The sequence below is a fragment of the Somniosus microcephalus genome, chromosome 1 (genome assembly GCF_052327205.1).
Source record: "Somniosus microcephalus isolate GS21.2 chromosome 1, FLI_Smic_1.0, whole genome shotgun sequence".
In the NCBI taxonomy this organism is placed as follows: domain Eukaryota; kingdom Metazoa; phylum Chordata; class Chondrichthyes; order Squaliformes; family Somniosidae; genus Somniosus; species Somniosus microcephalus.
In genome coordinates, this window is record NC_140987.1 from 433,400,751 (window position 1) to 433,420,736 (window position 19,986).

The 19,986-nt window shown below is 46.3% G+C and overlaps 1 protein-coding gene across 1 annotated transcript in view; it reads right to left on the bottom strand.

Annotated features, from left to right (window-relative positions):
- The window catches only part of LOC147125295 (arrestin-C-like), a 60,447-nt gene extending 48,388 nt beyond the window's left edge, over nt 1-12,059 (bottom strand). Inside the window, exons 1-5 of the mRNA XM_085994009.1 lie at nt 11,921-12,059; nt 8,511-8,590; nt 8,188-8,248; nt 6,405-6,449; nt 566-762 (exon numbers count right to left, since the gene is read on the bottom strand). Coding sequence (XP_085850135.1) covers nt 566-762; nt 6,405-6,449; nt 8,188-8,248; nt 8,511-8,590; nt 11,921-12,059 — 522 coding nt within the window. The remainder of the gene's footprint in view (nt 1-565; nt 763-6,404; nt 6,450-8,187; nt 8,249-8,510; nt 8,591-11,920) is intronic.
- Nucleotides 12,060-19,986: the final 7,927 nt, after the last annotated feature.

Below are 19,986 nucleotides of genomic sequence, written 5' to 3' on the forward strand. Positions count from 1 at the left end.
TCAAACCCGCCCACTCCCGTTTTTAACGGAGGCAGGTTGGGGGCGGGCAACCAACCCACTCTCAGAAGGCAGGTCGGTCACTAAAATCTTTTAACAGCATTTTTATTTTTAACTTGTGGGGGCTGGGATTCCCAAGCAGGTAGCAGGAGGCGAGGAGGGTCAGATTAATGAGGTAATGCCTTTATTGTACTGATTGTGGGCTAGGAGGAGCAGTAGTGTTTCCTCCGGGCCCAACAAGTTTACCTCTGCACGCCCCCCCCCCCCCCTGCGATCGGACCCCTGTGATGTCCGCCGCCACCCCTCGCCCTCCCATAATGTCAAACCTACCTGGTATCGGCTTTCCTGCCCGACAGGCAATCAATCTGTCAATCTGTCGGGCGGAAAACTTGCTGAAAAAATGTAATAGGCGTCCTGCGGTTAATTTCAGCAGGATGTCCGGGAAACCCGTACTCCCGGGTTTCCTGTCCTCCCCCCGCTCTCTTCCCGCCTCGGAGTTATTATCGGGACTGAGGTTTACCTTGGTTCCGATAGCAACAGGGACCATCTCGCACCATCAGAGCCCTACCTCAAAGAAGAAAGGGTAGCAGTTCTCTTTCAGTTTTTTAGCCAGTCTCTCCTGCAGTGGAGTCAGTGCCTTTTTGTTGCCCGCAATTGGTGGGTAGGCCTGGATTACTTCAGAGTAAATGCCCTTTCGGAAACTAAGGCCCATGACGTCCAAATCTTCACGTTCATATCGGAATGCACACGTCAATACCACATAAACTATGTAAACAGGAAATAAGAGAATTTTTTAAACAGGTGAATTAAGAATGCTTTGTGGTTACAGCGAGTTATACTAGTAAACAACAACGACTTGTATTTACATAGCGCCCTTACTGTAGTAAAAATGGCCCAAGGCGCGTCACCGGAGCGTAATCAGACACAATCTGAGAATGAGCCACATAAAGTAATATTAGGACAGGTGACCAAAAGTTTGGTCAAACAGGTGGGTTTTAAGGTGTGTTATTCTACAATATATATAATGGCAAATCAAATCAACCAGAGAGCAAAGGCACTCCTGGGCACAGACGTTAATATTGTTGAGAATTTGTGGACTGGCCATAAATTTGCCCATTTCGGGGCGGGGGGCAGAAAATGGCACAGTTACAATGTAAGTGGGGACCATTGGATTAATCTAGAGTCTGCAAGTGAACCTACCTGGTTACAACAGCATAATGGTCACACCTGGTACCCAGTGGAGGACCAACAGGTACTCAAGGAGTTCTAATTCCCCCACTTCAGTGAGCGACAGCTACCTGGGTCAGTTGTGGCTTAGTGGTAGCACTCTCACCTCTGAGTCATGAAGGTTGTGGGTTCACAGTCCCACTCCGAGAGACTTGAGCACAAAATCTAGGCTGACACTCCTTTGCAATACTGAGGGAGTGCTGCACTGTTGGAGGTGCCGTCTTTTGGATGAGATGTTAAACCGAGGCCCCGCCTGCCCTCTCAGGTGGACATAAAAGATCCCACGGCACTATTTCAAAGAAGGACAGGGGAGTCCTGGCCAATATTTATCCCTCAACCCACACCTAAAAACAAATGATCTGGTCATTATCACATTGCTGTTTGCGGGAGCTTGCTGTGTGCAAATTGGCTGCTGCATCTCCTCCATTACAACAGTGATGCACGTCAAAAGTACTCCATTGCCTGGAAAATGCTTTCGAACATCCTGAGAGTGTGAAAGGTGCTATATAAATGCAAATCTTTCCTTCTTAGGAAGAGACAGGAAGCAGATGATGCATCTCTGCTGGACATTCCCCCCATCCATGCTTCCAGAGAACTGAGCAAGAATGGCTTTCTTCACCAGAATGATACCGGGGCTAAAAGGGTTAAATTATGGAGACAGCTAGCATAGACTAGGCTTGTCTTCCCTTGAGTAGAGAAGATTAAGGGGTGATCTAATTGAGGTGTTTCAGATGATTTTGTTTTTTATTTGTTTATGGGATGTGGGCGTCGCTGGCAGGGCCAGCATTTATTGCCCATCCCTAATTGCCCTTGAGAAGGTGGTGATGAGCCGCCTTCTTGAACCGCTGCAGTCCGTGTGGTGAAGGTACTCCCACAGTGCTGTCAGGGAGGGAGTTCCAGGATTTTGACCCAGCGACGATGAAGGATCGGCGATATATTTCCAAGTCAGGATGGTGTGTGACTTGGAGGGGAACTTGGAGGTGGTGGTGTTCCCATGCGCCTGCTGCCCTTGTCCTTCTAGGTGGAAGAGGTTGCGGGTTTGGGAGGTGCTGCCAAAGAAGCCTTGGCGAGTTAAAGGGGTTGATAAGGTAGATACAGAGAAACTATTTCCTCTGGTTGGGGGGGTGCGGGGAGGAGGGGGCGGTGGGGCGGGGGTGGGGGGTAGTCCAGAACGACTGGGGCATAACCTTAAAATTAGAGCCAGGCCGTTCAGGGGTGATCGTCAGGAAGAACTTCTTCACACAAAGGGTAGTGGAAATCTGGGCCTCTCACCCCCAAAAAGTTGTTGAGGCTGGGGGGTCAATTGAAAATGTCAAAGCTGAGATTGATGGACTTTTGTTAGGCAAGGGTACCGAGGGCTACGAAACCAAGGGTGTGTAGATGGAGTTAAGAGACAGATCAGCTATGATTTTAACTGAATGGTGGAACAGGCTCAAGGGGCTGAATGGCCTCCTCCTGTTCCTATGTTCCTCGGGCTTAGATTTTCAAACTGGGGTCCAAGGGCTCTGGATTACCTTGGAAATGGCCACAGGGTTCCCTGAGCCATCGTATTCATGATTATCTTGTGATATTTGTTGACTTTGCCTAAATAACACTAGTGACTGCACTTTAAAAAGAATCCATTAATGGTAAAGTATCCTGAGCCTCTGGAATGTTCTATATAAAAGCAAGTTCCTTCTTTCTTTTTTCACCCATTATTTCTGTTGCTGAAGACTGGCACAGCTTGTTTTCTACAATGATAGCACTGCCTTCCTTTGGGTTGCTGACGCTATCTGTTGGAAATTCGGTCTCCAGAAATGTGGCAATAATTCGAGGGGGATCCTTCACACTGAAAAGTTTGATAACCACTGACCAAGGAGCAGGTCAGACTGCCTCACCTGCCAAGATGTCTGACCTGGAAGGGAATTGAAAAGTAAAGATAGGTGTACCCCCTCATATAGCTTAAAAATGTAAAAAATTATAAACCCTGGGTGCAATTTTAACCCTGCCCGCCCAGTGGAAACTGAGCACGTGGGCCGTTAAAATGGCCCGGGTTACTTACCCACCCTGGAATCGCCCGATCTCGCTGTCTGCCATTTTAACCCGCTCGCCTGATCAGGCAGCAAGGACACTTGCCGATGGGGTCCTTCTTTGCATATGCACGTTGGGTCCTGATGACGTCTTGGGGGCCGGACTGGAATCTTAACTCGAGCCTGAGCGGGGAAACCGCTGCAGCTTTCCCACCAGATCAGCTTTTTATTTCCTTTGAGGGAAAAGGAAACGCCCTCTTGGAAAGCAAGGCCTATGACGTGGGGGCAGGCGGCGCGATTTTCTGCCACTTTCCGCTGACTTCCTGCCTGACATGGGCAAGAAAGCAGCCGAAGAGATGTAAGTGAGTGCCAGCCCTTAAAATCGGCCAGGCCTCATTCTGCCGCGGCCGGCCGGGAGTTTAACTTGACAGCGTGGTTTCCCGCCGGATTCCCATTAACAGTTAAAATTTAGGCCATTTTGCTTCTTAAAGTACAAGTGTGATTAAAATCTGTGAAATGTTGACACTGAAGCTTATGAAGTTAAAGGACTAGAGGTCTGGATTTGGATCCAACTCCGCTGCCTTGTGTCCCTGGCACTACAGACAGCAGCCTGCTCATCGAAACAGTGTATGATGGGTACCCACCTGGACCCGCCACACAGTACCGCCCCCCGATTATCAAAATCCACGACAAGGCCTTGGACAACGTGGACCACTTTCCATACTTCGGGAGCCTACTGTCAACAAGGGCAGACGTCGACGACAAAGTCCAACACCGCTTTCAGTGTGCCAGTGCAGCCTTCGGTCGCCTGAGGAAGAGAGTGTTTGAAGACCAGGACCTCAAACCCGGCACTAAGCTCATGGTCTACAGAGCAGCAGTGATACCCGCCTTGCTGTATGCCTCAGAGACATGGACCATGTACAGCAGGCACCTCAAAGCACTGGAGAGGTACCACCAATGCTGCCTCCGCAAGATCCTGCAAATCCATTGGCAGGATAGGCGCACCAACGTCGGTGTTCTTGCTCAGGCCAACATCCCCAGCATCTAAGCTTTGACCACGCTCGATCAGCTCCAATGGACGGGTCACATTGTCCGCATGCCCGATACGAGACTCCCAAAACAAGCGCCCTACTCGGAGCTCTGGCACGGCAAGAGAGCCCCAGGTGGGCAGAGGAAACGCTTCAAGAACACCCTCAAAGCCGCCTTGAAAAAGTATAACATCTCCACTGACACCTGGGAATCCCTGGCCCAAGACCGCACAAAGTGGAGGAGAAGCATCCGGGAAGGCGCTGAACACCTCGAGCCCCTTCGCTGGGAGCAAGTGGAAGCCAAGCGCAGGCAGTGCAAGGAGCGCACGTCAACCCAAGCACCCCACCCACCCGCCCCTTCAACCACTGTCTGCACCACCTGTGACAGAGACTGTAGGTCCTGCATTGGACTCATCAGTCACCTGAGAATTCATTTTTAATGTGGAAGCAAGTCATCCTTCAGTTTTTGGATCGTATTAAATATATAGCTCGGACGCTGACTCTGCCTAACACTCTATGCCGTGGCAGTGCAGAAAGCTGCATTGTTGATAAGAAGTCAACCTGAGTGTAAGAGCGCTTGGTTAAGGGGAAGCTAAAGCCCTAATAATCCATCACTAAATTATTTACCCACCTTCTCCACCCACCAATGAAAAAAAGGCATCATGCTCAAACATGCCTTGATGCCAGTGGAGGTGACTGACCAAAATCGCACTGGACGTTTAGCTATTCCTCCGCAACGTGGCACTGCCTCTGGAACACAGTGTGGCAACAGAACTCAGGGCTGCGATTTTACAAACCATGGCAGCCGATGTCGGTGGCGGATCCCGACCCCGCTGCTGGCTCCATCCCGGTCTCTGAAATGAATTTCCCCTGATTAGGCTTGTTAAGCCCGTCCAGCGCATTTTCCGGCCAATTACAGGAAGCGGGTCTGGTGACGTCATTTGATGACGTGTCATCAGCCGGTTTCCTTAAAGGGACCATGTCCAAATTTAATTTGACATTTGTGCTGTCAGTGTTCTACAGCACCGAGGTGCTGCAAACACTGACGATCACTGCACAGAGGTGCATGGCTGCACCCAGGCTCTCCCATGGCTCCCTCCGTATGCTTATGGAGGGAGTCGCAGCACGCAGGGAGGTTCTCTTCTCTTCCCATGGGCGGAAGAGACCTCCCTAGGAGATCAACACAGCCTGGTTGCTCATTGCACAGGAGGGCACAAGCAGGGATGTCATCAGGAGGGCCTGGGTGCAGTGCCGCAAATATTTCAATGATCTCAGTAGATCACGAAACGATAACACAAAGCCACACTCAACCTCATTCTGCTGTGCCTCTCATCACATTCCCATCACTCTGCCTTCCCTACCCTACTCCTGCACATCCTTACTCACACCAACTTACCTTAAAACTTCACCCATCCCTCTCTATCTGGTGCTGCTGGTGTTGGGGCTGGTCTTGGTGGGATTCTGAGGACCAAGGTGAGAGAGTATAAAGGGCATCCATGCTGGTAAAATAGATGGCAGGCAAAATAGAGATGACAGAAGCGATCTGTCAATGGTGGGAGAGGTAATGAGGTCAGACTAGATGGAGACTTGTGTAAAGACTTACAGCATGGTTAATCTGTTGCGGAAATGCAGTGAGGAACAGTTTGTGGCTGAGGGAAGATATCTCTGTAAGGTGGCTTTTACTGTATATTTGAAGCTGTCAACTTAACAGCTGATTCAATGGCCACTGAACTCCCACCTCACCTCGACAGACAAGGTCTAAGCACAGCAGGAAACCGATGGGGGACCTGTCAAATCCAAAAAGCTGGGAAAAAACCATGGCTAAGTGGCTGTAAACAAGCCACTGATGAATTTAATTGTCTCCCCCGCCGCTGCCTGTCAGGTCTGCTCAGCGCTGGCAGACCCGACATCGGGAAAGTCCAGTGTGCGCGTTTTGACAGCGAATTCCCGACCCGCTGTCAATCATTTCAAATTTAACAGCTGACCTGCCACCCATCCCATCCTTCGAGCACTGGCAAAATTCCATCCTTGGAGTCAGCAGGAAAAGCAACAAGAAGGGAGAAGGTGTGCCCATTGAGAAATTGCAGAGCCAATCCAATAGTCAAAACATAGAAAGGAAAATGGGTCAACTCAACCCCTTTACCTTTTCTGTCCTTTAAATACTCCGGATCAATCAGCAACATTCCATCTGCAAGAAACAAGTCAACAATGTGATTACAATCTATTCACCAACAAAATGTGCTTCATGAATCCTGACTATGGTTAGGCCAGAACTTCTGTAGACTCTATTGTGCCCAAATTTTTTAAATAAATGTATCTCAGCCCATTTATCACTCACACTGGAATACAGAAATTAAAATACTTAATTTCCCCAAAATGCTCATCAGAATTATCCTTTTTTTTCCTTACTATTGTCTAAACTTCTCAAGGCGTTTATATGTACTGGACAATGGGTCTATGGGCACCGGGCACCCTCAGGACCTTGTCCAAGTAACCATTTTCAATGTGTGAGTGCAGTGCAGGCTACTTGACTGAAGGGGCCCATCACAACTCAGCCTGATCCTATCTCACCCAGCATCTGCACATATGTATTTTGTAGCAGGTTCCATATCAACAGTGGAAGCTCTGGCTGTTTTGTCTCCTTTCCAGCTAAGGTTGAATTGTAGCAAGCTCACTGTGTCTCAACAGATATTAACTCGACATGGAATGGAGATCAGACTTGGAAACTTGGCAGTCTATATGGCTCACTTCTAAACAATCTTGTGCACTTACCAACTGAGTCATGGGAGCAGCTCTCCTTCATTTGAATTTATTATAAAGGTGGCTCATATTTGTTGGTCAGTCAACAAGTGGGTAACATTTTGTACTTGGATTAGGAATATTACATGTACAACGTAAGCCCATTTTGAATTATATATGTTTCTGTGTTCATCTGGTTGAGCAATTCTATTGCTGGAGATTGGACTGTTTTTAGTATCAGGTATTAGCATTGAACGCTCTCATGTGAGTTCTAATCCAACAAAGCTCCCTCAACCTCAGAACATCACCACTACTGAACCAATATAAGTTATTTTATTCCCCACATCAGTTATCTTTACATCAGTGAGATTGTGTATTTAGTGCCATTTTTATAGAAACATAGAAGATAGGAGCAGGAGTAGGCCATTCGGCCCCTCGAGCCTGCTCCGCCATTCAATGAGATCATGGCTGATCTATTATTGACCTTCACCCAGAAACTGGGGTGAGATTGTCCTAAACTCATTTAATATATAATCCGTACATCCAATAGAAAGGGAGAAGGCTTTCATTCCATCAGTCTAGATTTCTGAGCTAGACTTGAAACATGCTCGCCTGCCCACTGGCATTCTTTCCTTTCTTTTCTGTTTCCCCCCCCCGCATCTCTCCTGAAGATGACAGCTTAAGCTGGGTACCAGCAGCAACCCTTTGGCCACATTGCTCGTGTGAGCCTAACCAGTGACTCCTGGATGGCCTTGTCAACCGCTCATAGCATCAAAGTCAAGCTCAGTCCTTAGTTCATCCAATATCTGCACCTGCGCACTTCACAGGAGGACATGATCAGGAAGTTTGGCTGACTTTCCCTCCCTAGTTCAGGTGTGTCCAGGCCAATTGTAAAGCTTCTCTTGCCATCCTGGCTAAGATCAGGGATTGAACCTGGAACGTTCCTTGTTTTTGACCATCAGGTGATGCATTTATTCACTGAACCATCGAGGGAGCTTGAACCTTACAAATTCCATGGAATAGGGTTGAATGGAAAGATATTTGGTCTATTAGAATTTTCTAAGTGCATGCTCAAATTCCCTTATTTCCTTGTGTGTTACTAACATTGTACAGGGGGATGGGATATACACATGCACACGGTACACCATCACTTCTGATTTTTAGACAATAGTCCCTAAAATACCCACCAACTGGGTCCACGCTGTCGACATGATCTACAAAGTCTCGCTTTCCCAGATAGAGTGAGAGCTGTTGATAAAGGAAGTAAGTTTTATTTTATACAAGCCTGTAACTCACTCTACAACACTATACTGGAATATACATTATCGGCAAAAGTCAAAATCGCCCCCAGTTATTTCTTGTTGAGAGAGGAATAATAGAATTACATCTAGCCAGCAGTACAACATTACAAATGGTAGTGGTGAAATAAAAAGTCCAACAGCAATATTACGACAAAAGATCGAATGAAAACTTCAATCAGATTCTCAGACAAGCGCCTGAAGATACCAACCTTCTCATTCGAGCTTGTCTTTTTGAAAACTCTGTAAATTGAAAAATAAAGATTTACACACCCAACACATACCTTTCCAGCTATAATATTAAAATGCCGTTAATGGCCATTGCAATAAAAAGAGCAGTCATTCAAAAATCACATAAGCCCAAGGGCTCACCTGGTAAATGGACTATCATTTCTCTTTATGATGGTCCCTTAAGCTTCAATAGGTCAATTCAAAAATCTCTTGTCCAAAGAAAAAAAAGGCCCGATTACTTGATCTTTCCTTGAAACTTAAACTTTGATAACTTTGGATCATGCTTGTTGTTTGCTTTTGTACTCTCCTAAGGGCACAAATATTCTTCCTATGATTCGGTGATCAGAACCATCACACAGCCCTCCATATGCCAATGCCACATGATTATACTGGCTCCTGCAGATGCTACAGCTATGTCTTGTATGCTAACAATCCTGAGTTTGAATTGTATTGTTGGTCCACAGAGCGAAAAGCTGTAGTCTTTGTATACCACCCAAAGGAGTAGCACATCCAGGATTGATGCTAAAAAAAGGTGTAGTGACGGTATGCCACTGTAGAGGGTGCTCTTGCAGGAGTCACCATATACCATTGTATACACTAATACAATACTGCGGATGCTGGAAATCCAAAATAACAATAGAAAATGCTGGAAAATCTCAGCAGGCCAGGCAGCATCCGTGGAGAGAGAAACAGAGTTAACGTTTCAGGTCGAAGACCTTTCGTCAGAACCGGAAAAAAGCAGGAAATGGAAAGCAGGTTTAGGAGCTGGGAAAAGGGGGAGGGGATGAAAGAACAAAAGGGAAGGTCAGTGATAGGATAGAAAGCAGGAGAGATTAAGAAACATTGAGAGACATTAAGAGATATTCTAGGCGCGCGGAGGTGGTAATGGGACAGGTTAAGGAACAAAGGATGGCTCCAGATGAAGTGTGAATTGTGCTGGCAGAATGAAGGACAGCTGCCATGTGGGAGGGAAGAAAAAAAAGCCAAACAAAAAGTGCGGATAAAAAAAAGAGAAAAGATATATATGTGATAGGGGCCAAGGTTATGATCTGAAATTGTTGAACTCTATGTTGAGTCCAAAGGCCTGTAGAGTGCCTAATCGAAAGATGAGGTGCTGTTCCTCGAGCTTACGCTGAGCTTCCGTGGAACAATGCAAGAGGCCGAGGACGGTGAGGTCTGAGTGGGAGTGGAGCGGAGAATTAAAGTGACAGGTGACCGGAAGCTCGGGGTCCCCCTTACGGACTGAATGGTGGTGTTCCGCAAAGCGGTCACCCAATCTGCGTTTGGCCTCCCCAATGTAGAGGAGACCACATCCTTTGTTCCTTAACCTGTCCCATTACCACCTCCTCTCGCCTTGAATATCTCTTAATGTCTCTCAATGTCTCTTAATCTCTCCTGCTTTCTATCCTATCACTGACCTTCCCTTTTGTTCTTTCACTCCCTCCCCCTTTTCCCAGCCCCTAAACTTGCTTTCCATTTCCTGCTTTTTCCAGTTCTGACGAAGGGTTTTGACCTGAAACGTTAACTCTGTTTCTCTCTCCACGGATGCTGCCCTGGCCTGTTGAGTTTTTCCAGCGTTTTCTCTTGTTATTTACCATTGTATACAATTTGGTGAATTGCTGAGGAGTTCACTTTGTAAGTGCCGAAGTTATCAAAGTTTAAGTTTCAAGGAAAGATCAAATACCCCTACAGACTCCCCGGCGTGAAGCCAGGGACATTTTAACTCCCGGGCCTCATTTGAATAGTTCAGCCCTGTCTCCTGCCTGAAACCGACTGGGATGATATCATGGTCGGCGGGCGGGAGCGGGAATCAGGGAGGGAGCCAGACGCCGTCGATTTGTTGTAATCCTATCTTCATTACTTTAATCTGTTTTGATATAAACACATGATGCTGAAAAGGTAAAGGCTCAAGGCAGCTTTCAAACTGAGAGCATTCCTACTCACTGTCCTGATTTCTGAGTCATGCTGATGATAGCTGATGGATATGATCTGCAAAATAGAAGAATATTCATAACATACAATTAATGTGGATAATAGTTTTAATATAAAGGTTATAAATAATGGCCCAGAAATTCGGCTCTCCACGGGTGAGTACGCACGGGGTACTCATCCGTAGGCCGAATGGAAGTGCGGGTTTCCTGCATGCACTGCACATGCGCGGGAAACCGGCACTTCCGATCCTCTGAACAAAGGGGTTCAGAGGTCGAACGCGCGTGCAGGGGAGGCTGCGCGTGCGCTTTGAACTTAGTTTTTTTTTGCAGGTTTTCACGCGAGGTTAAGCCTGTAGGATTTACACATTTAAAAAGCAGGCGTAAGGCTTGCTATTTACAAGGTAAGTGGTCAATTAATTAAAATGAAAACATTTTTTCCACAGGTTTATTATTTTTAAATACTTTAAAGCAAGGTAAGTTTATTTTTAGCCCCGTTTTTTTATAAAATTATTTTTTTCAAAAATTTAAATTATTGTTTAAAATAGTTATTTAATGTAATTTGTAGTTTATTGAAAAAGTGTGATTTAAAAAAAATTATTTTAAGGTTTAATGCTATTTTGAGGCCCGTAGTATTCATAAGTTTTCACAGGTCTTCCTGTCAATCTTATGAATGGGCTTTTCCCACATCCGATTGGCTACCCATGGCTCACGTGATCCCAGGGGACGCATCGCACTAACTACGCCCCTGGGACACGCAAGCACAGCATGCCGGCAGCTGGGCCAGGCCCCAGAGCGGAATTCCACGGGGCCCTACAGCTCAACTGCCGTTGCGCAAGGTAAGTGCAGGTCGGGGGCTTACACCCGCGGGAAGCCCCCGACCCGAATTTCTGGGTCAATATAAAGCAGCACATCTGCACAACATTAACTACTAAGGAATAAAAAGAGAAAATGCTGGAAATACTCAGCAGGTCATCAACCTGAAACGTTAACTCTGTTTCTCTGTCCACAGATGCTGCCTGACCTGCTGAGTATTTCCTGCATTTTCTGTTTTTATTTCAGATTTCCAGCATCCGCAGTATTTTGCTTTTGTATTAACTATTAAGGTCTTGTTATACTACTACTTTCTCATTAGTGCACATTGACATGAAGATTGGCAGAGTGACTCAGGTTCCAATCTGATATCCAGGTGCACTACAGTCAAGTGCTGTGAGACCCCCAATCGGAGGCCAATTCTTACGATTGACTTAAGTTTGCACTGGCGACAGTATGACTCCAGTCTAGTGCAAAGCTGCATTGAAGAGTGTCTAAAAGGCTCATTGCCTGGAAACTTTTAAAACTTTGCATTGAGTCTTTGTAATGGTTTGCCATGTGTTTTTTCCATTCTTTTCTGTTCCATCAGAGTTTGATGGTTCTGGATGTCATCGGAAATGGGGACTGCAGAATACACTTTGATTCCAGACTCGTGTCATAGACTGAGTGCTTGATTTTTGACAGCGGAGATGGCGAGAGGGTCTTATTTGTGATGTGAGTGCTGCTGAGAATGAAGTCCAATTGACTGAATGTGACTGCTGTTTGAGACATTTTGGGCAGGATTTTCATTGAGCCGTGGAGGTGGGATTGGTGGCGTGTGGGGGGTTAAAATCTTGAAATCGGGGGGCACGAACCCATCCCGCCCCCAACCCGCCCCCATGCTAGTTTCAAAGGAGGCGGGTACCCGACCCATGCTGCGACCTGCTTCCCTGAGGTGGGAAGGGAATTAGTGCCAATTAACTGCCTGAAGTGTGGGATTCCCAATGGCTCCAAACCATGCCAAGTTAGCGAGGCGGGCCGTCGGGATGAAGGGATTGAAGGGGTCGAGATGTCCGCTGTTCAGGTGAGTGATGGGTGCATGAGTGAAGAGGTAAGTGTGTTTGGTGTGTGTAAAGTGTTTAAAGAAGTTTTACTTACATGTACTTACCTTTACAGCCTTCCTTCCTTCGAGTCTCGGGAGTCCCTCATCTCACCAGCACAGAAAGCAGAATGGCCGCGAGCTGTCAAAATCTGCAGCATTCAGCTTTCTGTTCCGGAGAGATCTCTAAATCATCCTGAAAGGAAGGAATTAACTTAGAATACAGATTGTCAGTGTTTGACAGCTTCAAAGGGCTGTGAAACGCTGATATTTCATCTGCCAAAATCTCTTGAGAGATGAAATGTCAATCTGTGACGTCACCTGTTGCCGGGTGGCCCTTAATTGGCCTGCTGAGCCTGCTGGGCGGGCTCAACAAGGATAATCAAGTTAAAATCGTGTGGATTGGCCACAACTCGATGGAGGCGGGACTACAACCCCAAAAGTTTTGGCGACAGTGACCATAATTCGGTGAGATTTAAGGTGGTCATGGAAAAAGACAAAGACGGCCCGGAAATAAGGGTTCTAAATTGGGGGAAGGCCGATTTTAATATGATAAGGCAGGATCTGGCCAAAGTGGACTGGGAGCAGCTGCTTATAGGAAAATCCACATCAAAACAGTGGGAGACTTTCAGAAGGGAAATAGAGAGAGTACAACGCCAACATGTTCCTGTAAAGGTCAAGGGTGGGACCAACAAGCAAAGGGAACCTTGGATGACAAGGGATATACAAAAATGCATTAGAAATAAAAGGGGGGCTTTTGGCAGTTACAAAAGACTAAAGACAGAAGAAGCCCTAGAGGAGTATAAAAAGTGCAGGGGCATACTTAAAAAAGAAATTAGGAGGGCGAGGAGGGGCCATGAAATAACACTGGCGAGCAAAATAAAGGAAAATCCTAAGATGTTTTATAAGTATATTAAGGGCAAGAGGATAACCAGGGAAAGGGTAGGGCCCATTAGGGACCAAAGTGGCAATCTGTGTGTAGAGCCAGAGGATGTAGGCGGGGTTTTAAATGAATTTTTTGCATCTGTGTTCACTATGGAGAAAGACGATGCAGACATAGAAATCGGGCAAGGGGACTGTGACATACTCGAACATATTAGCATCGAGAGGGAGGAGGTGCTAGCGGTTTTAGCGGGCCAAAAAGTGGATAAATCCCCAGGCCCGGACGAGATGTATCCCAGGCTGCTGTGGGAGGCAAGGGAGGAGATTGCAGGGGCTCTGACACTAATTTTCAGAACCTCTCTGGCCACAGGGGATGTACCAGAGGACTGGAGAACAGCTAACGTAGTACCATTATTCAAGAAGGGTAGCAGGGATAAACCAGGGAATTACAGGCCAGTGAGTCTAACATCTGTGGTGGGGAAATTATTGGAAAAAATTCTGAGGGACAAAATTAATCTCCACTTGGAGAGGCAAGGATTAATCGGGGATAGTCAGCATGGCTTTGTCAAGGGTAAATCATGTCTAACAAATCTGATCGAATTTTTCGAGGGGGTGACTAGTGGGGTGGATGAGGGAAATGCTGTGGATGTGGTTTACATGGACTTCAGTAAAGCTTTTGACAAAGTCCCGCATAGGAGACTGGTCAAGAAGGTAAGAGCCCATGGGATCCAGGGTGCCTTGGCGCGTTGGATCCTAAACTGGCTGAGTGGCAGGAGGCAGAGGGTGATGGTCGAAGGTTGCTTTTGTGACTGGAAGCCTGTGTCCAGTGGGGTACCTCAGGGATCGGTGCTGGGTCCCTTATTGTTTGTGATCTACATAAATGATTTGGATGAGAATGTAAAAGGTATGATCAGTAAGTTCGCAGATGACACGAAAATTGGTGGGGTGGTAAATTGCGAGGAGGAAAGCCTCCGGCTACAGGACGATATAAACGGGTTGGTCAGATGGGCGGAAAAGTGGCAAATGGAATTTAACCCTGAAAAGTGCGAGGTGATGCATTTTGGACGGACAAATAAGGCAAGGGAATACACAATGAGTGGTAGGACCCTAGGAAGTACAGAGGGTCAGAGGGACCTTGGTGTACATGTACATAGATCCCTGAAGGCAGCGGAGCAGGTAGATAAGGTGGTTAAAAAGGCATATGGGATACTTGCCTTCATTAGCCGAGGCATAGAATATAAGAGCAGGGAGGTTATGATGGAGCTGTACAAAACGCTGGTGAGGCCACAGCTGGAGTACTGTGTGCAGTTCTGGTCGCCTCACTATAGGAAGGATGTGATTGCTTTGGAGAGGGTGCAGAGAAGATTCACCAGGATGTTACCTGGGATGGAGCGCCTCAGCTATGAAGAGAGGCTGGACAGGCTGGAGTTGTTTTCCTTGGAGCAGAGAAGGCTGAGGGGGGACCTGATTGAGGTGTACAAAATAATGAGGGGCATAGATAGGGTAGATAAAGAGGAACTTTTCCCCTTAGTGGGGGGGTCAATAACAAGGGGGCATAGATTCAGGGTAAGGGGCAGGAGATTTAGAGGGGATTTGAGGAGGAACTTTTTCACCCAGAGGGTGGCTGGAATGTGGAACTCAATGCCTGAAAGGGTGGTGGAGGCAGGAACCCTCACAACATTCAAGAAGCATTTGGGTGAGCACTTGAAATGCCATTGCATACAAGGCTATGGACCAAATGCTGGAAAATGGGATTAGACTGGACAGGGATGGATGGGCGGCGCAGACACGATGGGCCGAAGGGCCTCTTTCTGTGCTGTAAAACTCTATGACTCTATGACTCTATGACTCTATGCCTCCTCAATGAAAATCCAGCCCAATTTGTGTACAGATTCATATCATCTGCAATGAACGGACTCCCATCGATATTATCAGGGAAAAGATTCTGGGCAAGTGTTTGCAAGAGTGTCTTGAACATTTGTTGATGTATCCTTCAGAGGTGGACTTTGTGATGAGGGTAGAGGCGGAGCAGAATCGTGCTGTGTGATCATCTGTTGCGAGCAGATTTTTGGGGTACCTTATTGAAAGTAGGTCTAGAAATTTATGTTTGCTACTAGTGCAAAGAATTATACTGCACTTTCCATCTACACTATGTGCTGAATATATTCTAAAGACACTGGAGCATGTCACCAAATGCTTTTCTTTGTATCCGATGTTACTGTTTCTTTATCTTTTATATATTAAATGTCTTTTGTTCATTCTGGGGGGGGTAATTTTCTCTGCTAATTTTGGTGTTGCTGTGTCTTTTATGTAGCATGTTATTTGGGAACAATGTATATGGAAAATATTTTTATGTCTTATACATATTTTTTGTTTGGTACATTTGTGGTTAGCACGTGATGTGTGAGGGGTAGAGTTATTTCTGTTGAGCAGTCTTGATGGGTTCTAACATGATGTCTTGTGTACATGTTTTGATAAACGTGTCTCACATTGCATCGTACAGTGAGATTGCGCTGTTACACCTAATTAAAATGTTTCCGAGCTACTTGAGGACTTGTTGCGATTTAAGATATTTTGAAATGGGGCTGGCTGCATCTGACCTTGAGTCAAATGGGTGACCGTGGATTGCTTCACAATGAAACATGGATTGTATTACTGGTTTGCAGAAGTGGCGGATGACTTTTGTACTTGGCCGATAATTTTCTCATTGCTCGTATAGTCATTAACCGCCCCTGTTGTGGAGGGTGTTGGCAGGTTGGGTGGGTGGGTGTGTATAGTGGTTGTTCTACTTTTTGTGGTGGCTCGATCAACTTTTAAAATTCGAAAGAAGAGAGAAAAAGTTTGGTATCACCCATGTTGGAGCGCTAATATCGGCCGGGCGCAAAGTTTAGCACCCGGCGCTAATTAGCGCCTCCGACTGCAAAATTCGCCTCTATCATCCCTGGAGTTGATTTCAGCGCTAAATCAGGTGCTACACACCTCTCAAGGCGCAAACTTCGGGGAGCGAGGCACTACCTCAGAACGCTACCGAAGCTCAGGTGATGTCAGTTACCATGGAAGCCAGACAGACTGGCGCCGTCGAGTTCTTAAAGGGGAGGGGCCATCTTGCTGGCCAGCCACACCCTACTCATTGCAGCCTTGAATCTCGGCCGGGAGAGACCTCAAAAGCAATTGTGTTGGAAGTGCTAATGGATAGGCCCAGGGAAAGAGCTCGGCGCTTAAGAACCTCAAAAGTGGTGCTGAGGGCCAAAACTCCTTAGGACAGCGTTAAAACCAAAAATTTTGCTGACAAGAAAAGGCAGGAAGTGCCCACCTTTAAATAGCGCTCCCCCAACCCCTTCCTGACTTGAAAACATTCCCCTCTACCTGTCGTTCCTAGCGGCTGGTGCTAAGGCAGGGGGTGCGACTCAATATCCGGTCCGGGGCGTTGCACGCTTGACTGACGACACGATCTGCGGGTGCAGGAGATCGTGGCGGTAGTGTTTAGCGTCGCCGCAAAATGACTGGTCAATTTCGCGAGTGGCGCTAAGCTCCTTGCGCCCCATTAGCGCCCCCTGGAGGTGCTAATGGGAGGTGCTAACCAACCAAATTTTTCCCCCAATGTGTTTTGGATGTATGCCACAGCAGGACCTGATGCTGGTCATTGTGCCTCTGGTAGCTGTTAAGTGGACTGACTGAGAAGTTACCGTTTAGCTTTGTGTTTGTGCTTAGCCTTCTGATTTTTATGTTTATTTACACATGCTGGTGCTTGTGCATTCTGTGTTGCAACAAGTCTTTGTGAGGTCCAGCTTTGTTATGGATAGAGTTGTGCCCCACCTTGTTGTTAGGTGCGGCCATTATTAAATTTGAAGCTTCAGTATCAGACATGTTAATTCACAAATCAAAATGTCGCCTTCCCCTTTTGGGAATTTGTTTACTTTTGACCTATGGTAATTTTTTTCTGCATGGTTTCATTTGCTTCTGACAGTTTGTTTTATTTTGTGTTCGGTGGTGGTGTTCGTTAATAAACTTTTAATCGGATGTTGCCGTTGAGAGTTTTACTTCAGAAGTTTATTTGAGTGTCTGTGTGAAAAGTCTGGTATGATTTAACAATGTAAAATTAAAACAGCAAACTTTGATTATATAAAAATCAGGACAGATTCGGTGATTTTGAAATGAGGACTGAATTTTATTTCTATGCTGTGGTGCAATTATCCCCTGCCCGCTACCCCTACTTTATGTGGGGTAGGCGTTTTATAGAAACCTCATTATAAGTACTTGCAGTACCTGTTACCCCTGTAGGTGGTGCTGTGGTAGATATTTTCAAATTTAAAGATGTCACACTGTGTGACACACAAAAGTTGCTATTTTATAGTGAAAATGTTAACCTGAGATTGTACCATCTGGCTACTGGCTTTCTGAAATTTCTTTCAACCATCATTTTGAAAATTCTAATGTCAAAAAAAGGTTTTAAAACAAAATTAGAAATTCAAAAATGACATATTTCACAATAACATTAGTAAATGTATCCATTAAATTGTATGTTGTTTTTAATTGAAGACCTCAGACTTTCTTTGGGCTTGAATTTAATATTGTTGTTCAGAGCTATGATCAGTGAGCTGATGTTCAGTCGAAACGTGCAGGGTGCCGAATTTCCCAGGATGCATCAGTGTGTTCAGTCAGCTGTACTGGTGGGATGTTTTTCTTCACTTCCTGGCACTTTCTGCCCAGAAGCCTTTCTTCAAATAATTTTGAAAATATGAGGTCAAATTTCAAAAGCTTTACTGAAGTAAAATTTATATTGAGTGTTTTTTAAAAAAAAAAACAGAGGCTCTGAGTTTGTTTCAGAGAAAGAGTGAAGTAACAGGGCTCTGATCACACACCTGTTGTAGGATTAATTTATGTTCTTTAAACTTTAAAAAGTGTAATGGCTAAGGGAGAGAGAGAAATAGAGAGAGATACAGATAGACATATAGATAGAGTTACATAGATAGTGTACTGGCCGCGCTAGACGTGCTCCTATCTAGCTATCCAGCAAGTTAAACACTCATTCATAATAATTCTTCTTGAAGCGGTTGCTGTTTTGAAGCTTTTACTTGAACAAATTTGTGAAAAGATATTGCATTTGGCCTAACATATGAAGTCAGATTACACTGGATTGAAAATCCCTCATGGAATTCTCCATTACTCAAGTCAGGTTCTTCCTGGTAAAACTGCTTCCTGGGGTCAACAGGAAGAAAGGTAAGAAGGTCAAATGACCTCTCACAGGAAGAAAGGAACAAAGGTCAAATGACCGCACACAGGAAGAAAGGAACAGATGACCTTTCCAGCTTACAAACTGTTAACACAATAACCGCCACCAGAGGGTGCTATTGCATGTAAAAACATCCAGGATGTCACAATGTCCATCGGTCCAGAACACTCCCCGTCTGGGGTCATTAACGACTCCACATAGTCCGAACTCTACTTGTCATTGGAGTCCTCTGGCGACAAAAGAAGAACCACCTCAGAGACAGTCCGTTGGTGTCGACGATAGGATGCAGCTTCCGTAGACTGCTGTGAGGGGGTAGGTTGCGTTCTGCTACGTACAGTTCCAATCTGGGTATGGTGAGGTCTGGCTGGGGCGCCAACTTGCCTCTATCAAAGACGAAGCCGATTTTGTTTTGTCCTTCTTGAGTGGTGACCTTCAGATAAGCCACACTTGCAATGGCCTTAGCGGATGCGTCTGCAAAGACACAAAGCTCTTTGAATTGGGCATTTAAGGGAGAGAAAGACGAATAGCAGCGGGGTCTTCGGATATCCTGTAAGTCTTGGAGTGAGTCTCTCCATCTGTCCCACTCTGCTTCCATCTCTTCAGGGAGAGGTGAATCCCACTCTTCAGCGCGTATGGAGAGTTCCCTGAGGAGCAGCCTGCCTTGTATGGTGACAGGGGCTAAGAAGCCGAGAGGGTCGTATAGGCTGTTGACTGTAGAGAGCACTCCTCTACGTGTGAAGGGTTTCTTGGCGTCTAGGACTTGGAACGTGAACGTGTCTGTTGCTATGTTCCACGACACCCCTAGGCTATGCTGTAGGGGGAGGTCATCAGTGAAGAGGTCTAGGTCTTTGATGTCCTTAGCACGATCTTCAGGGGGGAATGCCTCCATCACTGCTGGTCTGTTAGAGGCTATCTTATGCAGCCTGAGGTTGGATAGTGCAAGTAGTTCCTGGGCTCGTCCGAGGGTACTGATGGCCTCTGCTTCGGTCGGGAATGACTTCAGTGCGTCGTCGACATAGAACTCTCGTTCGATGAACCCTCTCACATCACTGCCAAAGTCGTCATCTTCTTCCTTGGCAGCCCTCCTTAGTCCGTATATGGCGACAGCAGGGAGGAAGTCTCTGTGGTCTTCTCTCACCACGAAGCAATGAAACATGTGCTGGATATCGGCAGTGATGGCGACGGGCTCTTTCCTGAATCTCATGAGCACTCCCAAGAGGCTGTTGTTAAGATCAGGCCCTGTGAGGAGCACGTCGTTGAGAGAGACGCCCTGATATGGTGCACTGGAGTCAAACACCACGCGAATCTGTTCCGGCTTTTTGGGGTGATAGACTCCGAAGGAAGGCAGGTACCAACACTCTTGGCCTTCCTGGAGTGGTGGAGCTATCTCTGCATGATCGTTGACAAGCATTTTCTTGACAAATTCTAGGAAGTGTGCTTTCATCTCTGGCTTCTTCTCTAGAGTGCGACGGAGTGAGTTAAGACGATTATAGGCATACTCCCTGTTGTTCGGCAGCCGTCGT